This window comes from Balearica regulorum, chromosome 1, assembly GCF_011004875.1.
Source record: "Balearica regulorum gibbericeps isolate bBalReg1 chromosome 1, bBalReg1.pri, whole genome shotgun sequence".
Classification (NCBI taxonomy): Eukaryota; Metazoa; Chordata; class Aves; order Gruiformes; family Gruidae; genus Balearica; species Balearica regulorum.
In genome coordinates, this window is record NC_046184.1 from 1,048,121 (window position 1) to 1,071,155 (window position 23,035).

Consider the following 23,035-nt stretch of genomic DNA (forward strand, 5'->3'; position numbering starts at 1 on the left):
CGCAACGCAACACACCGCAATGCAATGCACTGCTTCGCAACGCAACGCAACACACCGCAACGCAATGCAACGCAACGCAACACACCGCAACGCAATGCAACGCAACGCAACGCAATGCACTGCTTCGCAACGCAACGCAACACACCGCAATGCAATGCACCACTTCGCAACGCAACGCAATGCACCGCTTCACAACGCAACACAACACAATGCAATGCAACACAATGCAATGCAACACAATGCACCACTTCACAACGCAACACAACACAACGCACCGCAACGCAATGCAATCCACTGCTTCACAACACAACCCAACGCAACGCACTGCTTCACAACACAACACAATGCGCTGCAACGCAATGCACCGCTTCGCAACGCAACGCGATGCAGCGCAGCGCCTTGCTTTGCAACACGATGCAACACGGCGCATCGCTTCCCTGCTGCAGGCTGAGGTGTGACACCCAGCCCGACCCCTCGCTCCTCCCCAGCCCGTGACAGTGCAGGATCCCAGCCCGAGCTGGGGGGTCACGCGTGCCCCGTGCCCCCCCCCCCGGTGCAGGTGACCTCCCCAGCCGACACCGGCGTCCGCCGGCCTCGTGCCAGACCCTCTGCCTAATCCGGGGCGAGGTGTTTCCCAAGCGAGCCGTGCCTCGCTGCTGAGCCAGATGACATTTAAAAAGCCCTGTAGTAGCTTGAATTTCCTAACCTGCCTCTCGGAGTAATCGCTGTCTTTTTTTCCCCTACAGTTGTTATGACAATAGTTTGGCTGGGAGGAATTGCTGTAACCGCTCCCCCTAATTGGCTCTTTCCTGCCAGAGCCCCCTCTTTGGCTGCTGCAAACCTTGATTAGCTCGGCTGTACGAGGCAGCGAGCTGACGGCGGGGGTTTGTCAGGCAATCCTACCTTTTTTGCATTTTTTATCCTCATTTAGAAAGCGAGGCTCGGGAAGAGTCGACAGTTTGAAGGGTTCGCGGCTGCTGCCTCGCACGGCCGAGCTGGACGCCTGTCTGTCTCCCTTCGGCTCAAGCTGCCGGCGCTGAGAGCCAGCGGCGTGGGGCGGGCACGGTGCCCTGCGGCGGCACACGCGGAAAAAGTCCGTAGTGCCTAAATACAGCCCCACGGCTGGGCCGGGGTGGCGGGAGGCAGCACCAGGACTTCCCCGTGTCCCCCCGTGTCCCCCCGTGTCCCCCCATGTACCCCAGCCCAGGGCAGCCTCAGCCTCCTCTGGCCAAAGCGCTGGTGAAGCGGAGAGGAGGGTGTTTTTCTGGGGAAACCGGGCGCTGGGATTGGGTTGGATTTGCGCAGAAATGGCACGTACAGATGTGGGATCGCGTTGAGCGTTCAAGCTCTCGGGCTTTAACTCTGGTTTCTTTTTCCCTGCTCTTGATTGCATGGCCGGGGCCGGGAGTTGCAGCTCCGTGTTGCTGTGCAGGCGAGTGCCGGTGCTGCCGGTGCTTCCGATGCTTCCAGCCCCGGTGCTCCCTGCGCCGCAGCCGCACGTATCCCGACCTGGGGGCGAAGCTGCGAGAGGGGCCGGTGCTTCGGGTGGCGTTGCAGGACGTGCACCGACGCCGGGGTGCCCGAATCCCGGGAGCAGGGAGGAGGGTGGACAGTGCGGCCGGGAAGGGAGCGATGCCGAGGACCCGGCGCTGCCTTTCCAACCCCGCCGGGATCTGCCGCTCTCCGGCGGGGACCCCGCCGGCTCTTCCAGCCTGCTGGGACAAAGCCCTTGGTGCTGCACTGGCTTGGCACCCGCCTCCCGTGACCATCGTTGGTCTGGTCACCGAGTCCTGCTCGTGGGGACGGGAGAGCTGGGGATGGGGGGCGGGTACGGCAGTGCGGCTCCCTGCTCCCGCCCGGGGGTGCAGCTGGACCGCGAAGGCCTGGTGCAGGGTGGAAACGCTGATTGTGATGGCCAGGGGCTGCTGGGGGGGGATGGCCAGGGGCTGCTGGGGGGGGATGGCCAGGGACTGCTGGGGGGGGATGGCCAGGGGCTGCTGGGGGGGGATGGCCAGGGACTGCTGGGGGGGGGATGGCTGGGAGCTGCTGGGGGGGGGATGGCCAGGGACTGCTGGGGGGGGATGGCCAGGGACTGCTGGGGGGGGGGATGGCCAGGGACTGCTGGGGGGGGATGGCCAGGGACTGCTGGGGGGGGATGGCCAGGGGCTGCTGGGGGGGGATGGCCAGGGACTGCAGTACCAGGGACCTGAGCCAGGTGCATCTCTGCACCCTCCGGGCTTGTCTCGAGCCCTGGTGCAGTGGGAGATGCAGTTTTCCCGCAGAAGCTGCCCCCCACAAGGTCGACCCCCCATAGCTGATGTGCCGGGTTGCCACGGCTGCCGCTGTCTGCGGGGGGACCGGAGCGATGGCGGTGCCTGTCCCCGGCACGGCCAGGGCAGGCGGGTGGCAGGAGCTTGGGGACAGCAGCACACACGGGGACGGCGCGGCTCCGCGCTGGGTGCACGGCCGGGTTCCTGGGGCGCCCGGGGCTGCTCCCTGCCTCGTCAAAGCGTTTTGCAAACCGGCCTCCGTGTCCCGTGCGGCGTGGTGCCGGCGACGCTGATGCCAGCTGACAGCTACGGCGTAGCAGGGAGCTGTGCTTTCAGCTACCTGCAGGTACAGGGGAGCTCTCCTACCGGAGGCCAAAATGCGATTACCCGTAAACCAGGAGGCATCGGGGCTGGCCGCACGCTCGGGATCCCTGCCGCGGCTCTCCGGCACGCAGGGAGCTCGCAACCGTGCCTGGCAGGAGCCGGGGTACCCCCGGCAGCGCGAGTGCCCGTGCCAGGAGCCCGGGGCAGCAGCTTTTCCTCCCTGGGAGGCTCCTGGTTGAACCTGCCCAGCCCTGGCTCACAGGCCAGCGTTTCAGATGTTGCTTCGCTGGCAGCACCGTCGGTGCCAGCAGCCGGCTGGCAGAACGCTCCTTCACCTGGGCTCGGGGCGGCCGGCCGACGGTGGGGTTTTTGGGCAGAGGGGAGGATGGGATGTGCGGGGACCCCCTGGCTGGACGCTCTGACCCCGTGCCCATCTGTTGTTCCCAGGTGAACGTGACGGTGGACTACATCCGACCGGCCAGCAGTGCCACCGAGACCGTGCCCGCCTTCTCCGAGCGCACGTGTGCCACCGTCTCCATCGGAGGAATGTAAGTGTGGCCCTGGGGAACCAGCACCGCGCTCCGTGGGGACACTGGGGACGGAGGGTGGCTCATCCTCACCGTGGGGCTGCGCGGTGCCGGCAGCCGGACAGCGGGAACGTGCTGTCCCGCTCTGCCCGGAGCCCTGCAGACCTGCACCCCCTGCCATTGCTGCCCCTGACCCTGGCAGTTTGGAGGTGCCGGGCTGGAGGACCCCCCAGCGTGGCCAGTGGTTTGCTTTGGAGGAACCGTCTCTCTCCGCCCATATGTCCCCGGGATGTCTGTCCTTTCCCAAGGGACATCGTCTCCCCGGTGTGGGCTCTGCCAGAGCAGCTCCCCCCCTCCAGCCTTTTCCGTGGTTTCTGTGCCTGGGGCAGGTTGGGTGGCTTTCCGCCCGCAGGACACGGGGGTGCCGGGCTCCTCCATGGCCCTACGGAGAGGTTGTGCCGACGAGGCGTGCGTCAGGATGGCAGCGGCTCTGGGAGCTGCGCAGGGATGATTTGTCATAGGCCGTTTGCTCGCTTTTTTTTTTTTTTTTTTTTTCCCCTGTAGCAGCTATTTTGGAAAGCAACCAAAGTGCTGCAGCGCTGCGCTTTTCTCCCCCTTAACCCAAGGTCTGGGAAAGCTGCGAGCGTCGCGCTGCACGGGGAACGCAGCTCCGTGCCACTTGGGAAGCCGGAAAGCTCCCTGTCACCCCGCTCCGGTCTAATTAAGGCACTCGTGGAGCGACCTTCGGTGATGCTTGTGGGTTTAATTTCCCAAGGGAGATCCAGCCCTGCCCATGCCGGGGCTGGGGCTGCTCCGCGCTCGCTGCCGGGCTGCGCTGGGATGCTGCTCCCGGGATGAAACCGCAGCGGCAGGAGCGTAAAGGGCTTTTCCGGATGGAGATGCCCGGTGCAGAAGAGCCCAGCGGAGCAGCCCTGTGCTCCCACGCTGCCTGCACCGGCTTTAAATCTACCCAGTTTATTCCGTGGTGCTTTAACCATGTCCCTGGGGAGCTAATTCTCCCGCTGAGGGGGTCTTGGCAAGTTTTTGGGGAGGACAGCCCGGCTGTTGTGGTTTTGGGGCAGTTTGCAGGAAGATGAGGTCTTGGCTCATTGGCGATGCACAAGGAGGGGAACGTGCGGTGCAAAACCCACCGGCCTCTCCCCATGCCCGGCGGCTGTGGCGCTGCCAGCCCCGGGAGGCTCCCGGCAGCACTCGTGCCGCGGTGGAGAGGCAGAATTTCCCATCTCAGGAGCATTTCGCCGAGCGCTGCCGCCTGCTCTTAGTGTCTCCGGCTGCAAATTGCTTTCAAATAGCTCCCGAGTCGCATCCCTGTTTCGGGAGGAAACCTGATGTGAATTTGCAGGGCCACTGCTCGCGTTGACTTCATTGCCGTAATCAGGCGTCAGCGGAGCGAGCCGAGCGAGCGCCGGGAGCGAGCGCCGGAGCATCTCTGCAGCGTGCAACGGCGTGGGGCAGCCCCCTTGCTCCCGGCTGCCCGCGGCCCCGGCGAAGGTGTGGCCATAACAGAGCAGGGTCTGTGCCGTCTGGCCCGTGCCGCACCGGGGACGGAGCGGGGAAGAAAGCCCGGCTTGTCCGCCTGGCATCTGGGCTGGGCTGAGCCTGCTTGGCAGGCTGAGCACGCCGGCAGCTCGCTGGGACGGGCAGCCCGGGCAGGGGGCTCACCCAACCCCCCGCCGGGCTTCTGGAGCCTTCAGGTCCCTGGTTCCCGCCTGGATGCTGTGGCTCTTGGCGCAGGCAGCCGGCGGTCCGGCAGCCCCCTGCTTGCGCTGGCAGGGGGGGAGCCAGGCCAGCCCTCAGCTGCAGCCCTGGGGTGGCACCTCTCCCTCCCCAGGCACGGCAGGAGGATAACGTCCCCGCTCGGCAGCGGGCAGAGGAGGACGTTACCCACCCCCAGCATCCGCTGTCCTCGGGGCGCCGGGGGGGGCTTGTGGGGGGCAGCAGAGTGATGCTGCTCTGGGCCCCTGCCTCCCCTGCCCGCAGGCAGGCAGCCCCCGCTTCCAGCTCAAAGCACCATGAACTTGAGGGGCTGGAGCGCAAACCCAGCGTCTCCTGCCCGTATCCCTGCCCGTATCGCTGCCCGTATCCCTGCCCGACCCCTGGCTGCGGTGCCTGACTCGGTGTGTCCCGCAGACGGGCTCCGAGCTGGCTGCCCTCACTGGGTCCATCGCGCTTCCCCCTTCCAGCCCCCCGATGTTTTCAGCTTGATCCCTGGCTGGGCAATGCCGGTGCCGCTGCTCTGCCCAGCGCCCGCGTGCCGCAGCCCTCCCGGTCCCGCTCTGCCGGCGCCTGGTGTGCCGTGTGCCGTGTCAGCGCTCACCGGCGCTGCCGCTCCCGGCTCGTGTTTTCCTGCTGGGCACAGGTAAGGTCAGAGGTTTGTGCTCGGCTGTCACAACAAAGCCGTGCCGACACGGAAAACAGGGAGAAGGGGCTGCGGCTGGCGGAGAGGCACCTCCCGGGACTTTGGGAGCCCCGTGGGCAACTCCTGGGCCAGTCTGGGCTCACTGGGACGGCTCACCCCACCACAGGTGCCGTTGGGAGGGTGCCCATGCACCCCGGGCACCATTAATGGGGAGGCACCTGCAGAGCGGTGACAGAGGGACCTGGGGACGATGGGGCAGGTCTGCTGCGACCAGAGGGAGTGGCCGCACGTGGGGACTCTGGGTTCACACCAGCCTTTGGTCTTTGGGAAGCCTGTGGCATGCCCCAGCATCCCCCAGCATCCCCCAGCACCCCCCAGCATCCCCCAGCATCCCCCAGCACCCCCCAGCATCTCACAGCATCCCCCAGCATCCTCCAGCATCCCCCAGCATCCCCCAGCATCCCCCAGCATCCTCCAGCATCCTCCAGCATCCCCCAGCATCCCCCAGCATCCCCCAGCATCCTCCAGCATCCCCCAGCATCCCCCAGCATCCTCCAGCATTCCACAGCATCCCCCAGCATCCTCCAGCATCCCCCAGCATCCCACAGCATCCCACAGCACCCCCCAGCATCCCCCAGCATCCTCCAGCATCCTGCAGCCTCCCATGACATCCCCCAGCATCCCGCAATGCCGCACGGCATCCAGCAGCATCAAACAGCATCCCACAGCATCCCATGGCATCCAGCAGCATCCCTCAGTATCCTGCGGCATCCCATAACATCCCACAGCATCCCATGGCATCCAGCAGCATCCCACGGCATCCCAGGGCACCCGGCAGCATCCGGCAGCTCGTGGGCAGCAGGCACGGCGGGTGCCGGCTGTGGGGTGGGGTGGGAGCCCCGGGGTGCCCGGCTGTGGGGCTCGGTGCTCCCCAGGATTCTGCCGAGAGCCCGGCTCCCTCCCGGGGAACGCGTTGGGGTGCAGGAAGGGGACGCTGTCCCCAGCCTGCCAGCGAGGCTGTAACTGGGGAGCAGGGGCTGCCGCCATGCGGGCACCCCCTAATCAGCCTCCCGTCACCGGCCCCGGCTTGGGGACCGGCACAGCCGCCGGTGCAGAGCCGGTGGCTCCTGGCAGCCCTGGGGCGTGCTGCCGTGCTGGCGTGTCCTGCTCCCTCCTGTCCCCTCGCGTGACGGGCAGCTGCTAAATCAGATCAGCGGGAAGCGCTGGCTCTCGGGCCTGGCAGGAGCCGGCCGCTGCTGCGGGGGTGGCCCCTGGGGTGGCCCCGGCCCCCCTTTGCCGGGATCTCCAGCTGGTTTGCAGGCAGAGCCGGCTGTCGCCGCGCCACGAGCCGTCCCTTACCAACAGCCCTCCACTCTGGGGGTTCCGGGGGGCTGGATCCATCCGTGCCCTGCCTGGGTCTTGAGCCGGGGGTCCCGTCCCCGCAGCCCTTCCCCGGGGGGACTCAGAGGCTGCTGTGATGCAAACACGCAATTGCTCAAGTTTTTGGAAGAAAAGGCTATTAAAAATCATTAAAACCAAATTTGAGGAGGGCCCTGAGCTATAAATCCGTGCCGGGGGGGTGTGGTACTCTCCGTGTGCAGGCGGCAGGGCTGGGATGCTGCGTTTTGGGGCCAATTGGCACAAATGGCGAGTTTTGGTGATGCCACCTCTGGGCACGGCGTGGGGGGGGGCTTGTGTGGGGCCGGTTTTGGCAGCGCCCATCTGTGCCAGGCAGCGAGAGCTGGAGAGGTTTTGGTGGGTGAAACCGCAGCTGAAAAACTTCCTTTGGGGATTTTCGGGGCGGGGGCAGAAACTGTGAAATTAGTTTTGGGGGGGGGGGGGCAGTTTGCAAACAGCCATTTTTCACTCTGCCGTTCTTTCAGTAGCAAGAACTGTATTTCACGGGCTAATAAGATTTTTTTCCACAGCAAAGAGCTTTTCATCTGCGTTTTCATATTCCCATTCTTTAATCTGGGCTTAACTGGGGGGGGGGGGATGGGATGCATCTTCCCTCTGTGCCGCAGCTCCAGCTCCTCTCCCCGGATGCTTTTATTTGAAGCGGGAAAAGCAGGGGGGGGGGGTGTGCTGCGGTTGCTCCCCTCCTTTTCCCCGTGCAGGGGGTGTGGGGAGAGGAGCAAGGAGCAGGGTTTGCAGCGTGATATTTAATTTGCGGTCAGGAATTTTTTTCTTTTAAGCTGTTATCCCTGCTCCCTTCTTCCTTGTCCTCTTTCTAGCAGCGGGAAAGGGGGGGGAGTCATCGAGGGTGCACTGCAACGGATGCTTTGCAGCCGAAAACGCTCACCTGGGAATTTGCAACCCTTGGTGCGAGGGGCGGTTTGCAGGATTTCGTGGCTGGGGTTGTTGGTGATGCTTGGGATGCGGGCACGGCTCTGGATTTTGGGTTTGGTGATGCTGGGATGGCTCTGCAAACTCCAGCAGCTGCTCTCAGAGCATCCAACCTCTCCAGTGGCCCAGGCAGGGTGACAAGGGGACACTTTTTCCCTCCCATTTCCAGGAATGAAGTAGGAGCATCCGAGGAAGGTGCTGAGCGTTGGGACGGAAGCAGAGGAGGGTGGGTTTGGGGTTTTTTTCAACGCAATCTGTGGCACTGCTTCCCCTGGCTGAGCGTTGGGCTTCAAGGGGGCTGGAGGCTCACCAAGGTGGTGAGCGATGTGGACTCATCCTGCTCTGTGCCACCGCTGGGAACGGGGTCCTGGCACTCGGAGGCTTTGCTGCGTCGTGGTCACGCAGGTCCCCGGCCGTGGGTGGGAGGTCTCGGTGCTGGCAGGAGCAGGCAGGGAGCTGCTCACGCGAGGCTGCCCAGGGACAGGCTCCCGCTGCAGGGTGCAGGACGGACACCCACTGCGGAACAGGCTCCTGTTTCAGGGTGCAGGACAGGTTCCCGCTGCAGCCGCACGAGGAGCGTGACCCGAGCCCCCGGGAGCGTTTTGTGCAGGAGCTGCACAGGGAGGCGATGCTCCGAGCCCGGCACCGGGGGCTGTAGATGTTTCCCTGCGTGGTGCAATCCCAGGGCTTTTTGCAGTGCAGTGGATGGTGCTCAGCTCGCCGAAGCCCGGTTTGGGTGTCCAAACATGTCAGAGGTGCATTTCCATACACGCACTCCCGTCTCTCCGAGCCCCGTAACAGCCCTCGGACGCATCTCTGCGGGGCCGGGCTCTGCCCTTCGGTGGGCACGGGGCTGCTGTTCCTCCCCGCATCTCTGTCCCGGCCCAAAAAGCCGGGCGGTGGTCCTGACCCGCTGCAGAGCGCTCCCGTGCACGGGTGCAGCGCGCAGGAAAGGACCCGGCGAGCGATGGGGAGAGGACCCGGCCGGGGGCTGTTGTGCGGGCGGCGGGGAGGTAAATGCCCCTTTGCAAAGCAGAGGGGGGCAGCGGCAGGAGGCCAGGGACCGCTGGTGCCGGGCGATGCTGGTGGCCACGCCGCCAGGTCCCCGCTGTCCCCGGGGGTGCGGGCCGGCAGCCAAAACCCGTGGGATGCACGCTTTCCCCTCCGCGAGGACACCCAGCCCGGCTTTCCGGGGTGAGGGGCGGCTTCGTCGCCGGACGTGCCGGGAGAACCGGCGGCACCGCGCAGGGTCTTTGCCCCCTACCCGGGGTCCCATAGGTTCGGAGCGGGGACCGGCTGCCAGCGCTGTTCGCAGCGGAGCCACGTGCGCGGCGAGCTACCTGCGTGGGCTGCGGTGCCAGGGTAAAGCTGGGCTCGCGCCCAGGAGCTGGGGTGGGTTTTGCAGCCCCAGCCCCTGGAGAGGGACCAGATTTCGCTGCTGCTTTGCAAGCTGCTCCCTCCTACGGGGAGGAGGTGTCTGCCGCCAGCCTGGCTGGGAGGATGAGCTCTGCCAGGCTGCCGGGCGCTGGCTGAGGGCTGGCAGAGCTCGGCGCCCGCCCTGGCGCTGGCAGGGTGCTGGCAGGGTGCTGGCAGGGACCCGGCTGGGTGGGGAGCGGGGCGGCTGCGAGCTCGGGGACTTGGAGTTGAGCCACTCGCACCCTTAAACGGTGCAACCGCGTGCTGCCGGCGCCGAGTCCCCCGGCTTCGGTGCAATACAGTCAGTCCTGGGGAGGAGATGTCTCCCCGGTTGCACCACGGGGTTGAAGGATGTTGTGCTCGGCGCCGGCAAAGCGCCGTGCCGGGGTGCTGTTGCTGCCGGAGCTGCTGAGGGCGGCGCGGCCGGGGTGGCTGGGGCTGAGGCTCCCCGTCCTCCTCGGGGCTCTCCCCTCTCCCCAGAGCACCGGTGGCTGTTGCGGGCTGCAGCCGGGGCCAGGCTGAGCCGTTCCCCTCTTCTGAGACCGACCCTTTCCCCCGGCCCGCAGCGGCCGAGCAGACCGAGCGCCTTTCCAGCCTCGGCCGCATCCAGCCCGGTTGTTGCACGTTTGCCCGGGGCGAGCTCCTCGGCCGGATAAGAGCAAGCCGCCGCGCCGTTTCGCTGCCACTGGGTGCAGACCGGGGCGGTGGGAAGATCGCCTCGCTGATGCTGCACGGCTGCCAGGGAACTGCAGGCAGCAGGCACCGATTGCGTGTCAAAGCCGGGAGAGGAGGAGAAGCTCCCTCTGTTATCTCGCTGGAGCCGAGCTGCTCGTGCATTCACCGAGAAGGAGCTGGCATCCTTCGGGGAGCGGGGCTCGGCGTGTCGGGGGGACACCGGTGCCGTGCCAGCCGGCTCCCGTGCCGGGAGAGGCTCGTTGAGCACCCCGCGAGGGTTCGGAGAGATGCGGGGCCACCGGTTCAACCCACCTCCGGTCCCCTGCGACGGCCGGCCCGTGCTGGGGAGCAGGCGCAGTGGATGCGGGAGACGAGCCCCGGGGTGGCAGTGGGCATCGGTGCCTGGCGCAGCCCGGCTGTCCCAGCCCGTTTGTTTCAGGGCGGTGGGTTTGATTAGAAATTGCACAGGTTTACATAATGCCGCTTAAAAACCTCATCTTTGTGTAATTTAGCCAAACTTCCCAAATAAAGCTCCATCGGCATCACCCCGATACCTCCCAGCCGCCCCCCCATGGTGTGCGCAGCTCTCCCCGTTCGCAGGCTCAGCTGACCCGCTCCGAAACTGGGATTTGTTTCCCTCTAATCAGGCTGTGATATACGGCAGGCTCACCCCGCGCTCTGGGTGCAGAGGTGGTTTAACATTAGATTTTTAATGATCCATCCATTAATCCCGGTATTCTGGGATTTAATGCTCGCTGCCCTTTGACCGGTAGAAATGATGGAAACTTTGATTTCGTGCATATTGGATACTTCGGGAGTCCAGTGCCAGGAATAGCTGCTTATCCGCTCGGAGCGGAGGGGATTAAAGCGCTGGGGGAGAGGGCAGGGGTGGGCATGGATGGCTGGGATGGGGATGGGATGGGGATGGGATGGGGATGGGATGGGGAGGGGGATGCAGCTGGGATGGGGATGGGGATGGGATGGGATGGGGATGGGGATGGGATGGGGATGGGATGGGGATGGGATGGGATGGGATGGGGATAGGGATGGGACGGGGAGGGGGATGGGATGGGATGGGATGGGGATGGGGATGGGATGCGGCTGGGATGGGATGGGATGGGATGGGGATGGGGATGGGATGTGACTGGGATGGGGATGGGATGGGATGTGACTGGGATGGGGATGGGATGGGATGGGGATGGGATGGGGAGGGGGATGCAGGGCTCCAGGCTGGGTGGGTGCGTTGGGAGGGGGCTGGTGGCCCTTGGGGGACAGGTGCCATGGGGTCTGTCCCCCCTCGTCCTCCCCCCTAGCAGGTGAACGTGAGAGCCTGACTTACGCTGCACAGGGGGGCAGGGTGCAGGGAGGGTGCCCTCGCCCCTCGGGTGGGGTGCAGGCGGCCTCCCTCCTCCCCAGCACCCCACGAGGCAGAGCTCCCGGGTGCCTCCGAGCCTGCCAGACCCATCTGGGGTCTCGGGTTAATGAGGGTGGAGGCAGATCCTGGGGGTCTCCCTGGCCTCCCCCACACCCTGACGGGGTTCCAGCCTGGGCACCCAGCGTGGGCAGCGCCAGGGCAGGCGGGGGGGGCCGGGGGGGGTGTTGGATAACCCCTCGTTAGGCTAATTCTGCTCCGCGGATGGCACAGGGAACGGCTGGTGCCTGGCGCTGGAGCCGGGCAGGGTCCCAGCACAGCCCGAGAGGCTGCTCGGGGTGGGGAAACTGAGGCAGCCGGGCACTGCGGCATCCCTGCAAGCCCCGTGGCCGCCCAGCACCTCCTGTTTGCTCCCAGTCCCCCCCAGCCACGGGAACATCGTCTCCAAAACCATTAATTGGAGCCGGGCCGTGGCAGAGCCGGAGGGGGGGCTCGGTGGCCCCACGCTGGGAGGGCAGCGCCGGGGGAGGCGATGCTGGCACCGAGGAGGGGTGTCCCCCCCCCCGACCGGGCACCTCCTGCACCGCGGCGGGGGCTCGGGGGTGGCTGCAGCCGGGACCGGCACCTTTTGGGGGTGACGGCGGGTGTCCGAATCGGTGTTTGTGCCAGATGCCTCCGTCCCCTCTCGCAGAGCCCCTTGGGGACCGAGAAGCCGGGGGGACGCGGCCGCTCTCCCCGTGCGCAGCCCCCTGCCCGTCCCGGCTCCTTTAAGACCCGGCAGCGCGGTGGGAGCAAACGCTGGCAATTTTGCTTGTCTTATAAAAAGCCATAACCATGATATTGCTGAATAAATGAAGCCATCAAACAGAGGTGGCAACAAGATTACAACCCTTCACGAGTGCTGGGGGCAGAATAAAATTGTCCGTTTAGCGAGCAGATGAAACGCCTGCTAGCACAGTTGTTTCCTCGTGCTTTCCACGTCGGGTTTTAATCTCCTTCGCTCTGCCCGAATCCTGCCGCCCCCGCTTCCTCTCCTCCCCAAAATTTGGGCTGGGGCGATGGGTAGGGATGGAGCCGCTCGGCCGGAGCAGGGTGCAGGGCAGGTGGGGGTGGGTGCCTCTTCCTCTGGAGGCTGCAAACTGGGGGGGGGGGGCTGATGGGACCCCCAGCCCGGATCCAGCCGCGCGTTGCATCAGCGTGGAAACCCCATCAGGGCTGCAGAGCCACCGCTGTTCCCGAGCCCTGGGGCGGGGACACGGGACACGCAGGGGTGCCCCAGGCTCTCTGCCCGTGCTCGGGTGGGTCGTCCTGCCCGGGGCTGGTGGCGATTGCCCTCAGGGGCTCGTCCCCGCCGTGGGTCGGCTTGGGGACGTGCTGTGGGGGTGCTGCTCTGGGGGTGCAGCAGCAGCAGCTCCCCGGCATGGGGGGCGGGATGGAGGTGGCGTTTCTGGGTGCAGCACTGCGGCAGCGGTCGGGTGGGCTCCTCTCCCCTCTATGCCCATCACCGGGGACTCTGGCCTCGGGTTCGCTCCGGCATCTCCTGGGGCAGAAGTCTCCCGGTGACGCGTGTCCCCGCTCGCGCACCGAGTGATGCTCGGGACCGTGGGACGGCGCAGAGGCAGAGCGGGAAGCACGGTGGCACGGAGCCGCGGGCAGCTGGGACCCCCCCATCCCTCACCGGCAAGGACGTGTGCGTGGTGGCAGCGTCCGTCTGGGAGCACGTCCGGCTCCCGTCGGGGGCAGCCGCCGCCGGCTCGTCCCTCGTGTGGTGCCGCTGGCAGCCCGGGCGGTTTGGTGTCGAGCCGGGCTGCGGCTGCCCCCCACGTCCTGCAGCTCCTCGCTGTTTCGGCTTGGCTGCAAACGGCTGGGGGGGCTGCAAACCCCAGCACCGACCAAAGCTCGCCCGGCACCGACCTCGGCAGCTCATACCGGCACGGGGGAGCAGGGACACGTTGTCCTCACCAGCAGAGCTGCTGGGGGGGGGTCCTGGACCTGCCGACGCCCTTTGGCGGGCAGGGGCCCCCCCGGGGCACGTCTTACAGATGTGTGTGTCCTTGGGGTGCTGCCGCCTCTCGCCTCCGAGTCACCCCACGAGGGGCTCTCGTCCCTCGCGGGGTCACCGCTCGCCCCTTGCCGTTTTGCTCCCTGGGACCGGAGCCTCGCGCCCAGCCCCGTGCCGTGACACCCCCGGCGGGTCAAACCGCGGTGTCGGGGACGGGGGGGGGGGCCGTCGGGTCACCGCGGGTGCCACCAGCCCTGCGCTCGCCTCCCCCCGGCACAGCCTCCTGTTCGTGCCCGAAATAGCTGTAGGTGCTTATTCCTGGTTGCTTGGCATTTCGAGCGCTACCTCTGCAGCTGCCTCCTGCTGCAGCTTATTTCCTCGTTTACCAATCCTTCTGGTTTTTTCTCCCCTGCTCCGAGGCGAGACCTATTTTCAGCTCCCCGTGATGGCTCTGCCCTTCCCCCTCTCCAGAGCGGGGGGTGCTCCCGCGGTTTGCGTAGGGATCGGGCCCCCCCCCCGTACGTATCGATAGATAGATGCGCTTTTTTTATTATTTTTTTTAAAGTAGCAAATTAGCGGGCCATGCCCTGCGTGTGTAATTGGAGGGGAATTACAGATGCGCTCAGCAAAGCCGAATTTATGAATTTGTTTAAAGCGGCGGAGTGTAATGGCAGCTGATCTACCACGCCGCCTCGGCACGCGGCGCCCATTGGTAGCCGGCCCCCGAGCCCGGCCGGCGCCGACCTCCCTTCTCCGATGAGGGGATGGCGGGGGTAAAAAATAGGGAGGTGAAATCAAGGAGGGGGCTCCCACGGCGCGGGGATGCTGATCCATCTGGTTTTGGGGGTGACGTGGGGGTTTTGGGGTGCTGCCGCGAGATCGCCCACCGTGGCGGCCCGGCCCCTGCACGCTCAGGCGGGGACCCCCCGGCCGTGCTCCGAAGTCCCCGTGAATTGCGAGCGGTTGCTCCAAGCACCTTCCCTTGGCCATCGGTGTGAAACAGGGTGGGGGTCTCCCCTCCCCTGCCCCGGCGGGTTTGACCCCCTCCGGCGTCAGGGCGCAGCGTGACACTTGGGGTCCGGCAGTGGTGGGTGCTGGGGGAGACGGGTCCCTTCACACCCCCACTGGTGCTGAGCCCCCCCCCGCTGTTCTCTCTTGCAGCAACATCGCCGAAGCGCTGGTGAGCAAGGGCCTGGCCACCGTCATCCGCTACCGGCAAGACGACGACCAAAGATCCTCGCACTACGACGAGCTCTTGGCAGCAGAGGCCCGGTGAGTGCCGTGCCGGGCTGGCGGCGCTCCCCCAGCCACGGAGCGCCCGGGGTGTCTCGCAGGGAGGTGCAGAGCCGCGCCGCATCCCCCCCGGTCCCATCCCTGTGGTGTCCCCGTCCGTCTGTCCCCGCTGCTCGGGGTGCCTCCCTGCCCCGCATCCCTCCTGCCCGGGGCGAGCATCCCTTCCCCTCCGCAGGCTCTGCAAGGTCCCCGCTCGCCTTGTCTCCAGCCGACCCCCCCCTCCCCGAGCAAGTCCCGACTGCGCGTGCTCCCCCCCGCTGCCGGCGCGGTGCTGGTGCCGCAGACGGGCTCAGCATCGGTGCTGGCGGAGGGCCAGGCGCGCGGTGAGTCAGTGGGAAACGTCGCGCTGCGTGGCGGGTTCTCCGCGTTAATGCCGGAGCTGCCGGTGGGCAGCCGAAGGCGGATAACATTTGCAAAACGCCTGGGAGGTTGTTTGGAGTCTCACGGCCCATTGCGCGCATCACGCCGGGGTTCAAAGGGCCCTGCTCCGCTCCTCGGGGCACTGAGCCCGGCAGAGCGCTGCCGCAGCCTTCCTGCCCCGGCCTGTCTGCCGGAGAAGTAATTGCGTTTCAACCCTGTGACGTCCGAGCCGATCCGAAGGACTTGCGACACATTCTGGCCTCCCGTAATTAGGTTGAGGTTATCGTGGTGAGAAAAATGCGTGTGGATGCTTCCCCGCGCCGCGTCCTCGGCGGAGGCGGCAGAAACGCTGATGCAGGCAGGGGCGCGCTGCCTGCCTTCTCCTCTGCCAGCTGGGAGCAGCGCAAAGGGCTGTGTTTGCCGCCTGAGCGGGCAGCCCTGCCGGCTCTGCTGCCTGCCCGCGCCTCACGTGCAGGCAGGGATGCACCGGGCAGGTTGGGTCGGTGCCCCGCAGCCGGACGGTGCTTCTGCGTCACTGGGGTGGGAGGGGAGCGCAAAGCGCTGCCTTCCTCGGGCAGCACCCCCCTTCCCGAGTCGCTGTCCTGGGGTGCGCGCTCCAGGTGTGCGCGCTCCAGATGTGCACGCTCCAGATGTGTATAGTTGAGGTTGCACAGTCCAGGCGTGCACGATCCAGCCGTTCATGGTCCAGGTGCACATGATCCAGCTGTGCCCGGTCCAGCTGTGCCCGGTCCAGCTGTACATGGTCGAGGTTGCATGGTCCAGGTGTGCACAATCCAGGCGTGCACGGTCCAAGTGCACTTGGTGCAGGTGTGTGCCATCCAGCTTTGCACGATCCAGGTGTGCATGACCCAGGCACATGTGATCCAGGCGTGCACGGTCCAGCTGTGCACGGCCCAGACATGCACGGTCCAGCTGTGCACGGCCCAGACATGCACGGTCCAGCTGTGCACGGCCCAGCTCCCTCTACGAAGTGACCACGTTGTTCAACCCCCCCTTGCAGCCCAGTGCCCCCTGCACCGGGGCCGGCTCCTCGCCCCCCGTCTCTGCGCGGAGAGCTCTGCCCCAGCCTTGCTGCTCCGCCGGGAGAAGCCCGGAGCGTGCCGCACCCCATCCATCCTCCCGCATCCCGTCCTACCCGTGGGGATGAGCAACGGGCACCTTTTCCTCTGCCGCCTCAGTTCCCCTCCGGCTGAGCCGTCACCCACCCTGCGGTTCCCCCCCACCGCCGCTCCCGTGCCCCCCACGGGTGCTGGCCCGGTTCCGGCAGCACCGGAGGCGGCGGCACGGCCGGGCCCAGCGGGGCGGTGGGATTTCAGCTCCTCCTCGGCAGTAACTTTGGCAGCAGCTGACGGGCGCTGTGCCGACAGCAGGGGAGAGCAGCTTTGAGGGGGTTGCGGCGTGGTTTCTGCCAGCTCGCTGTGCAAGACTGTGCTCAGTTTTACTGCAAACCTCTCGCTTTTGAGGGGGAAGGTTGATAAATGGGCTCTCGCGCTCCCTTCCCCCCCCCCCCCCAACGCCCCCCCGCACGGCGTGGGATCTGCGGCCGGCAGATTGCTTGGGGCCTCGCTGCTGAGCGACGGGGATGTGCCTTTTAGAAAGCGGATGTGCCTGGCATTAAATCAGCAGCTCCGAGTGCTCCAGCGTGGGCGATGCTCCAGCCGGGCACCGGGATACCCGGGCTGGGATGCGGCGGATGGAGCCTGCACCCGCGCTCCGGGGAGGGGGGTGTCCAGATCGGATATCGGGATGTTCGGATGTCCCGAATATCAGGATGCTCGGCTGTCCCTGCTCGCTCCCAGGCGCTGCCGCCCTCCCCTGCGGTGGAGGGGATCGTGCCGTCAGCCATGGCACACCCCGGTCCGGTGGCTGCGCCGGCGCGGGGCTGGCTGCCTCCCACCGGGCGGAGGAGCCGGGGCGATGCCGGGGGTGGGAAGAGGCTCCCAAGGGGAATGGGAGGTTTGGGGCGAGATTGGGGTGCAGGGCCCGGAGCTCCCTGTGGTGGGGGCTTGGGGCACTTTGGGCGATCGCTGCTCGGGGTTTGCAAAATCCCTCTTTAGCGAAGATCCGGAGTCGGGTCTGCTCGGACTGAGCTGCCGGTACCTGCTCAGCCCTTCCCGGGGTACTTAGAAAGAAGGTGATTAGTTTTCCCGTCCCACCGATGCCGTGCCGCGCTGGGAGCCCGCTGCGGGCAGGGCTGCCTGCTTCGATCCTGGGCTGCGCCTGCACCCCTGCCTGCCCCGGCCTTGCAGGGCAAGGTGCCTTCTCCTCCTCCCCCCACCGTGGCCAAGCCTGCGGCGAGGAGGGGAAGGAAGCTCTGGAGCTGGCGGTGCTGACTGCGGGGACACGGAGCTCGTGCGTGGGGTGGCCTCGTCCCGGGGTGGGGGAACCATCAGGCAGCCCTGCCCCACGCATCCCTGGCTGCCCGTGCTCCGGCTTCCAGCCTGCCGGGCGTCACGGCGCTTGTTTAACTTTGTCTTTTTAATTAACCGGGGGAAAGAGCTGTTTTCCTGAAAAAAAAAAACCAAAACCAACCCAAACCCCAACCTATTTCTGGCCAAGCCACTTATCCCTGGGTGCAGCGCTGAGCGGGTGGGGGTGTCTCAAAGGCGGGCGAGGGAGAAAGAAGAAATCCTTTTGCTGATTTAACAGGTTGGCTTCTTCCAGACAGCTCCTCGAATGATCCAGCTCAGCAAATTGATTGCTGTACAAAGCCTCGGTGGGGGCTTTGAATTTTTCCCCTTGTATTTTTATTATCATCACGGTCCACTCTGGACAAATTCGTGCCTCTTGCCTGGGAGAAGCTATTAGGTAGGCTTGAAAAATGAGGAGCTTTCATTTCCAGCCTGCCGCCGGAGCCCGAGGACCCGCACTCGCGGGGAAGGAGTGGATTTGGGGGGATTGTGGGGCGCAGCAGCTTGTCGCTTGAATTACAGGAGCATCTCGTAGCGTGGGGATGAAACGTGGTGAGAGGAGGTTGAGCTCCTGCTGGTTCCCCCCTCCCCGGCGCAGGGGGACGTCCTGCGGTGCTTGGGGCCGGGGGACCAGCGCCGACGAAGCAGAACTGGCTTTGCTGGGGAAGCCCCCGGCTCCGAGCATCCTTTGGGATGAGCCGAGGTCTCCGCCCGGCCCGGCCACGGGTGCTGGCAGGCCAGACCGTGGGCGCAGCATCCTCCGGGAGATGCGGGACGGGGTCCTGGTTTCCAGCCCCGCTTTGGCTGCGGGATTCTCCCGCCCGGCGCGGTGCAGGCAGGACGGCAGCGGGCAGCAGCTCCCCGCTCGCTTCTGCTCTGCGCCGGCAGCACCTGGAAAATAAGCTTGGTCTTTGGAAGGTGGAAAAGGACAAACCTGTCAGGGGAAGGAGCTCTAATGAATGTGCGCTGCCCTTTCGCCCGCCGCTGCCGGCCCTGCCCGTGCAGGCAGCTCAGCCGAGGGCAGCGCCGCCTCCGCTCCCTCCCGCGCCCGGCAATAAGTCAGCCCGGCCGTGAACTGCATGAAAACCAAATAAATCTGCTGCCAGGTCACCGGTGCGGCTGCCCTCCGAGGCGACGAGCCTGATGCCGGGGCAGCATCCCGATTCTCCCGGTGCCGCTTGGCTCTGGGTGCACCCCGGGTGCCGGGGCGGTGAGGGCCGGCAGCGCCGCGGTCCCGGGGCTGTGCCGGAGAGCGGTATCACTAATCCCCTCCGCAGCCAGGTCCAGAGGTTGCTCCTGTCCCGGTGCAGCACCCTCCTCCCCAGGCACAGCACCCGGCATCCGAGCTGGCTGGGCACCATGCCGCAGAACCGGGTCCAGCACCAGGTCCGGGGCACCCGCTCGTTTTTCAGCCCCGAATTGCCTTCCCTGTGTGCTATCGCTTCAGTCAGGCTCCTTATCGTCTCTGTATTATTTTAACCTGGAAGGAACTTATTTCCATTAGAATTGGAGCGTTCGCCACGTATTTTGCATTTAAAATGCTTCATGTGATTAAGCGCTGGAAGAAACAGGTATTAATTTTGCGCCTTGCCGGGGCACTCGCCTTCCTGTTGATCCCTCCCTTTGTGCGGGGAACAAAGCGATTTAATTTGGTAACGGGGACGAGTGGTCCCTCTGATCAGGTATGTGCTGAGCTCAGGTGAGCCGCCCAAGGCCGGTAATTGGGATTAGCAGGCTAACGAGCCGGCCGCTCTCTCCGCGGGTGGGCACTGGGGACAACGCCGACCGACCCCTCCAGCCGCCGCGGCAGGCGCTGACGGCTCGTGCCACCTCTCTTTTGCAGGGCTATCAAGAACGGCAAAGGGCTGCACAGCAAGAAGGAGGTGCCGATTCACCGGGTGGCCGACATCTCCGGGGTAAGAACCTTCCGGCGCGCGGTGTGGGGAGCGGCTGCGCCGGCTGTGCCACGTGCGAGGTTGTTTGCCGGGATGGGGCGCGTGGAGCAGAGCAGGAGAGGTGCCGGTGGCGGGTGCCGGTGCTCCTGCACAGCCCGTGATCCCGCTCGGTGCACGCGGGACGTGTGGGAATCCTGCGGGCACGGCCCCTGCCTGCCGGCTCTGCCGGGGTCTGCCGGAGGAGCCGGGACAGCCGGCTGGCTGCAGGGTAGCCTGTCCTCCTCCACTGGGGCTGGTGGCCCCCCAAGTGCCACTGCAGAAGCTGTTCGTCACCGAAAGGGTGAAACGAGGTTTCTCCTGGGGGGTTCTCTTCTCCGGGGGGGCAGCGGGGAGGTCTCACCGCGTGTCTCGTGCCGGCGTCACCCCGAGCATCGGCGACAAAGGGGACCCCGCGGTGCCGCAGGTGTTTTGCCACGCAGGGCTCCCGCGACGGTGCCGGATACATTCATAAACCAGCAGACAGGGGCTGCGTCCGTGCCCCCGTCCTGGGCTCGATGCCCCCGCTCGCAAGAAGGTCCTTTGTGTCCCCGCGGGGACGGAGCTCTGTCCTGGGCACCCCAGTTCCTGCCCGCAGAAGCCTCCTGCCCCGCTTGTAATTGCTGGGCTCTGCAGCGGCGTGCGCTGCTCGTACGAGATGGCGATTTCTCGTCCTCGCGGGGTCTGCACCGGACGGGGCACGGGGAAGGGTGCTGCCCGCGCCGGCAACCCGCTCCTGGGGAAACCCTCGCGGCAGAGCTGCCGGCTCACCGGGGCTCGGCTGCCTTTTAGGCTTCTACAAAACACGTGCTGGTGCAATTGCCTGCAAAGAGTGAGACCCACCAGGGATGTCCCTGCTCCGAGCCCCCCAGCCCCGCTCCCGGCAGGGTCCCTGCGCCGGGGCCGTGCTGCCGCCGGGATCGTTAGGAGCCCCCGTAACTCAATCAGGGCAGCGAGCAAATGGGTTGGAGCCGGATGGGAGAGGGAGGGCCCCCGCAAACCAAATTAGGCTAATACATCACGGCTTTTATGAAGATTTGTTAATCTTTTTTAATCTTTAATAGTTTTCTGTAAATTGATCCCGGCCTTAGTTAGCCGCGTGTCAGCAGTTGTGCGGCGTGATGAATGCGGGCGCGCGCCGAAGTGACAGCGGTTGCTTTACCACTGCCAAAATAATTCAATGTGAATTAGCGTCGGTGTGCTCCTCCCGCTGCACGGGCACGCGCCGGGATCGGCGAGCACCCCTGTGTCGGGTCCCGCGGGGTTCGGGGCGGTGGGAGGGCGTGCATCGCCGTGCCCCGGGCTCTGCTGTCCCTCCCGGCTCCCCGGCACCAAGCTGGAGCCTCTCCGGTGCCGTGCCACGATGGGAGGCAGGACCGGCGCTGCACCGTTCCGGCTAGGGCCGGACACGAGGAACGGCAGGAGGAGGAACGGCAGCTCTCCCGCTCCGCACCAGGCAGCACCCGCGGCAGAGGGCTCGGTCCCCCTGCACGCTCCCAGCCGCGGCGCCGGTTTCCCGGCAGAGAGCAGGCGGCATCGCTGCTGAGCTGTGGCAAAGAGCGCCGGCGCTGGCACGACGGAGTGGCTGCACAGCGTCGCTCTGGGCCCCTCGGCCGCTGGACACGTCCCTGCCCCTGGGCTCTTTCACACCCGCGGCTCCTGCGGTTCGGGCCGGCGGCATCTCCCCTTGCCGCGGCGCTCCGTGGGGAAAACACGGGCTTTTGGGCTGTTTCGCCTTTCAGGTCGCGGTGACGGTTGGGCACAGGACCCTCGGTGCCAGCCATGCCTCAGTCCCCGACCCGTGCCAGTGCATCCCATGGGGTGGCTTCGGCACATCCCTCGCCCACGGATGTCAGCCCGTGCTGTCCGCCACTGTCGCACCATCGCTGTGTCCTTGTCCCTTGTCCCCATCCGGTCCAGCTGCTGGTCCCCAGCTGTGCCGTACCCAGCCTTCCCATTCCTGAGCATCCCGCCTGGCTCGGCAACCGGGATGCAGAAGTCAGGGAATTGGCTCAAACGCAGGATTCAGCCCGGTTTTCCCGGCTCCGGCGCAGCCTGCTGTCCTCCCGCCCCGGCTCGTGCTGGGAAACGTCCCTTCCCTGCGGTCTGAGCCATCCGGCGGTGGCTGCCCTGGCGTCCCCCGGCCCGGCGCTCCGGAGGAGGGGAGGGCTGGGGGGCTGCGTGCGCTGGGCTGGGGGGTGCCAGGGCGTCCCGGGAGCATCCTGCTCCTCTCCGCCAGCCCAAGTCCTCCCCGGTCCCATCCCCGCTCTGCCCGCAGGCGGCCATTCCCTGCCTGCCGGGAGCTGCAAAGAGAAGCAGCATCCCTCCTCGTGGACCCGCGATGCTGCAGGCAAGACAAATCCCCCCCAAAAGATAGAGAAAAAGCAAAGAGGAAAGCGCAGCAGCGAGACAAATCCACGCTAGCTGGCTTCTCCCATTAGCGTACGCTCCGGCACGGGAGCACAGGCAAGCGCACGGCAGCCCAGCCGCCGGAAAGCCTCCTGTCCTTGTGAAAAGTCCTTGAATAATTTTGCATAATTGGCAGAGCTTCACATAAAAGTGGAGTTAGGATGATTTTTTTTTTTTCCTCGCTGTATTTATGCGTAATTTTTTGTTCAATTCCCAGCTAATTAAATGCTCGAAGTGTTAAAATAATAGTAACGGGTGATACCACCTGAGCGGGAGGTACAGGCAAGGAGCGGGGCCGGGCAGAGCCGGCAGCACCGCGGTGGGATGCCCCGGTCAGTCGTGAACTGGGGAACCCCAAGAAGGGGCAGGAGGGGGGTGCCGGGGGGGGGTTGCACCCCCCCAAAGTGGATGCATGAAGTAGGGTGGGGGGGTCCGTGCGCTGGACGTGCCTCTTTCTCCCCAGGGACGGTGGAAGGAGCCTGAGCTGCCAGCTCGGTGGCAGGGGACGGATCCTGCCGGCACTGGAAGTGGGAGCCGAGGCTCGGCACGGCCGGGATGGGGAGGGGGAGACGCCGGCACAGCGGAGATCCCCCGCTTCTCTTCCCCATCTGAATCTATCCGGTGATGCCTCCCAGCCGCCGGCGCTCCCGAGAGCGTGTCACCGTGTCCCTGTGCAGGCACGTCCGATGACGTCCCCCCCACGGGATAACGCCGGGTGTGCTGGGAGCACCCCGACCCAAGGACCCGCTCCTGCACGGCCCCACCGCAGCACCCATGTCCGGCTGTCCCCGAGGCACCCGCTGGGTCCCTGCCGGAGCTGGGCACGGTGGCACGGGATGCTCGGCTCGTTCCTCCCACCACCGAGCCCTGGAGCGGGCGCTGGCCCCGGCAGTGAAGGACGTCCGCGCGTGTCCTTCAGCACAAAGCCAAAGGCTGGACGTGGTGGCAGCGCCGGCTTCTCTGGGCGGCCGCGAGCTCTCCGCACCAGCTGCCACCCGTCCCTAAGGCCGCCCACGTAGTCACGCACCCGCGTGCCGGGCTGGCACGGCAGCTCAGACCTGTGCCGGGTACCAGCACTGCCCCGAGCGCTCCCAAAATTCACTCCCAGAAATCGCTCCCGGCTCCGGCACAGCCTTCCCCTCCACTGGCATCTGCTCCCCCTGCTCCTTCCCCGTCCCGCCGGCTCAGCACCGCAGCCCCCAGCCCCTCGGCACGTGGCATGCCGGGGGAGCCCAACCGCCTGGGCTCAGGATGGGGCTGCAGCGCGGCGCTCGCCGCCGCCGGGAAGAGATGCAGGA

General features: G+C 66.0%; 2 protein-coding genes across 2 annotated transcripts in view; one reads left to right on the forward strand and one right to left on the reverse strand.

Moving 5' to 3' along the window:
- SND1 (staphylococcal nuclease and tudor domain containing 1) overlaps positions 1 to 23,035 on the forward strand; it is a 129,489-nt gene that overhangs the window by 58,592 nt on the left and 47,862 nt on the right. Inside the window, exons 12-14 of the mRNA XM_075747331.1 lie at positions 3,042 to 3,142; positions 14,474 to 14,584; positions 19,241 to 19,313. Of these exons, the coding sequence (XP_075603446.1) occupies positions 3,042 to 3,142; positions 14,474 to 14,584; positions 19,241 to 19,313 (285 nt within the window). The remainder of the gene's footprint in view (positions 1 to 3,041; positions 3,143 to 14,473; positions 14,585 to 19,240; positions 19,314 to 23,035) is intronic.
- Positions 9,425 to 23,035, reverse strand: part of RBM28 (RNA binding motif protein 28) — a 93,736-nt gene continuing 80,125 nt past the window's right edge. The window contains exon 20 of the mRNA XM_075747540.1: positions 9,425 to 9,435. The gene's annotated coding sequence lies outside the window, so the exon portion shown is untranslated. The remainder of the gene's footprint in view (positions 9,436 to 23,035) is intronic.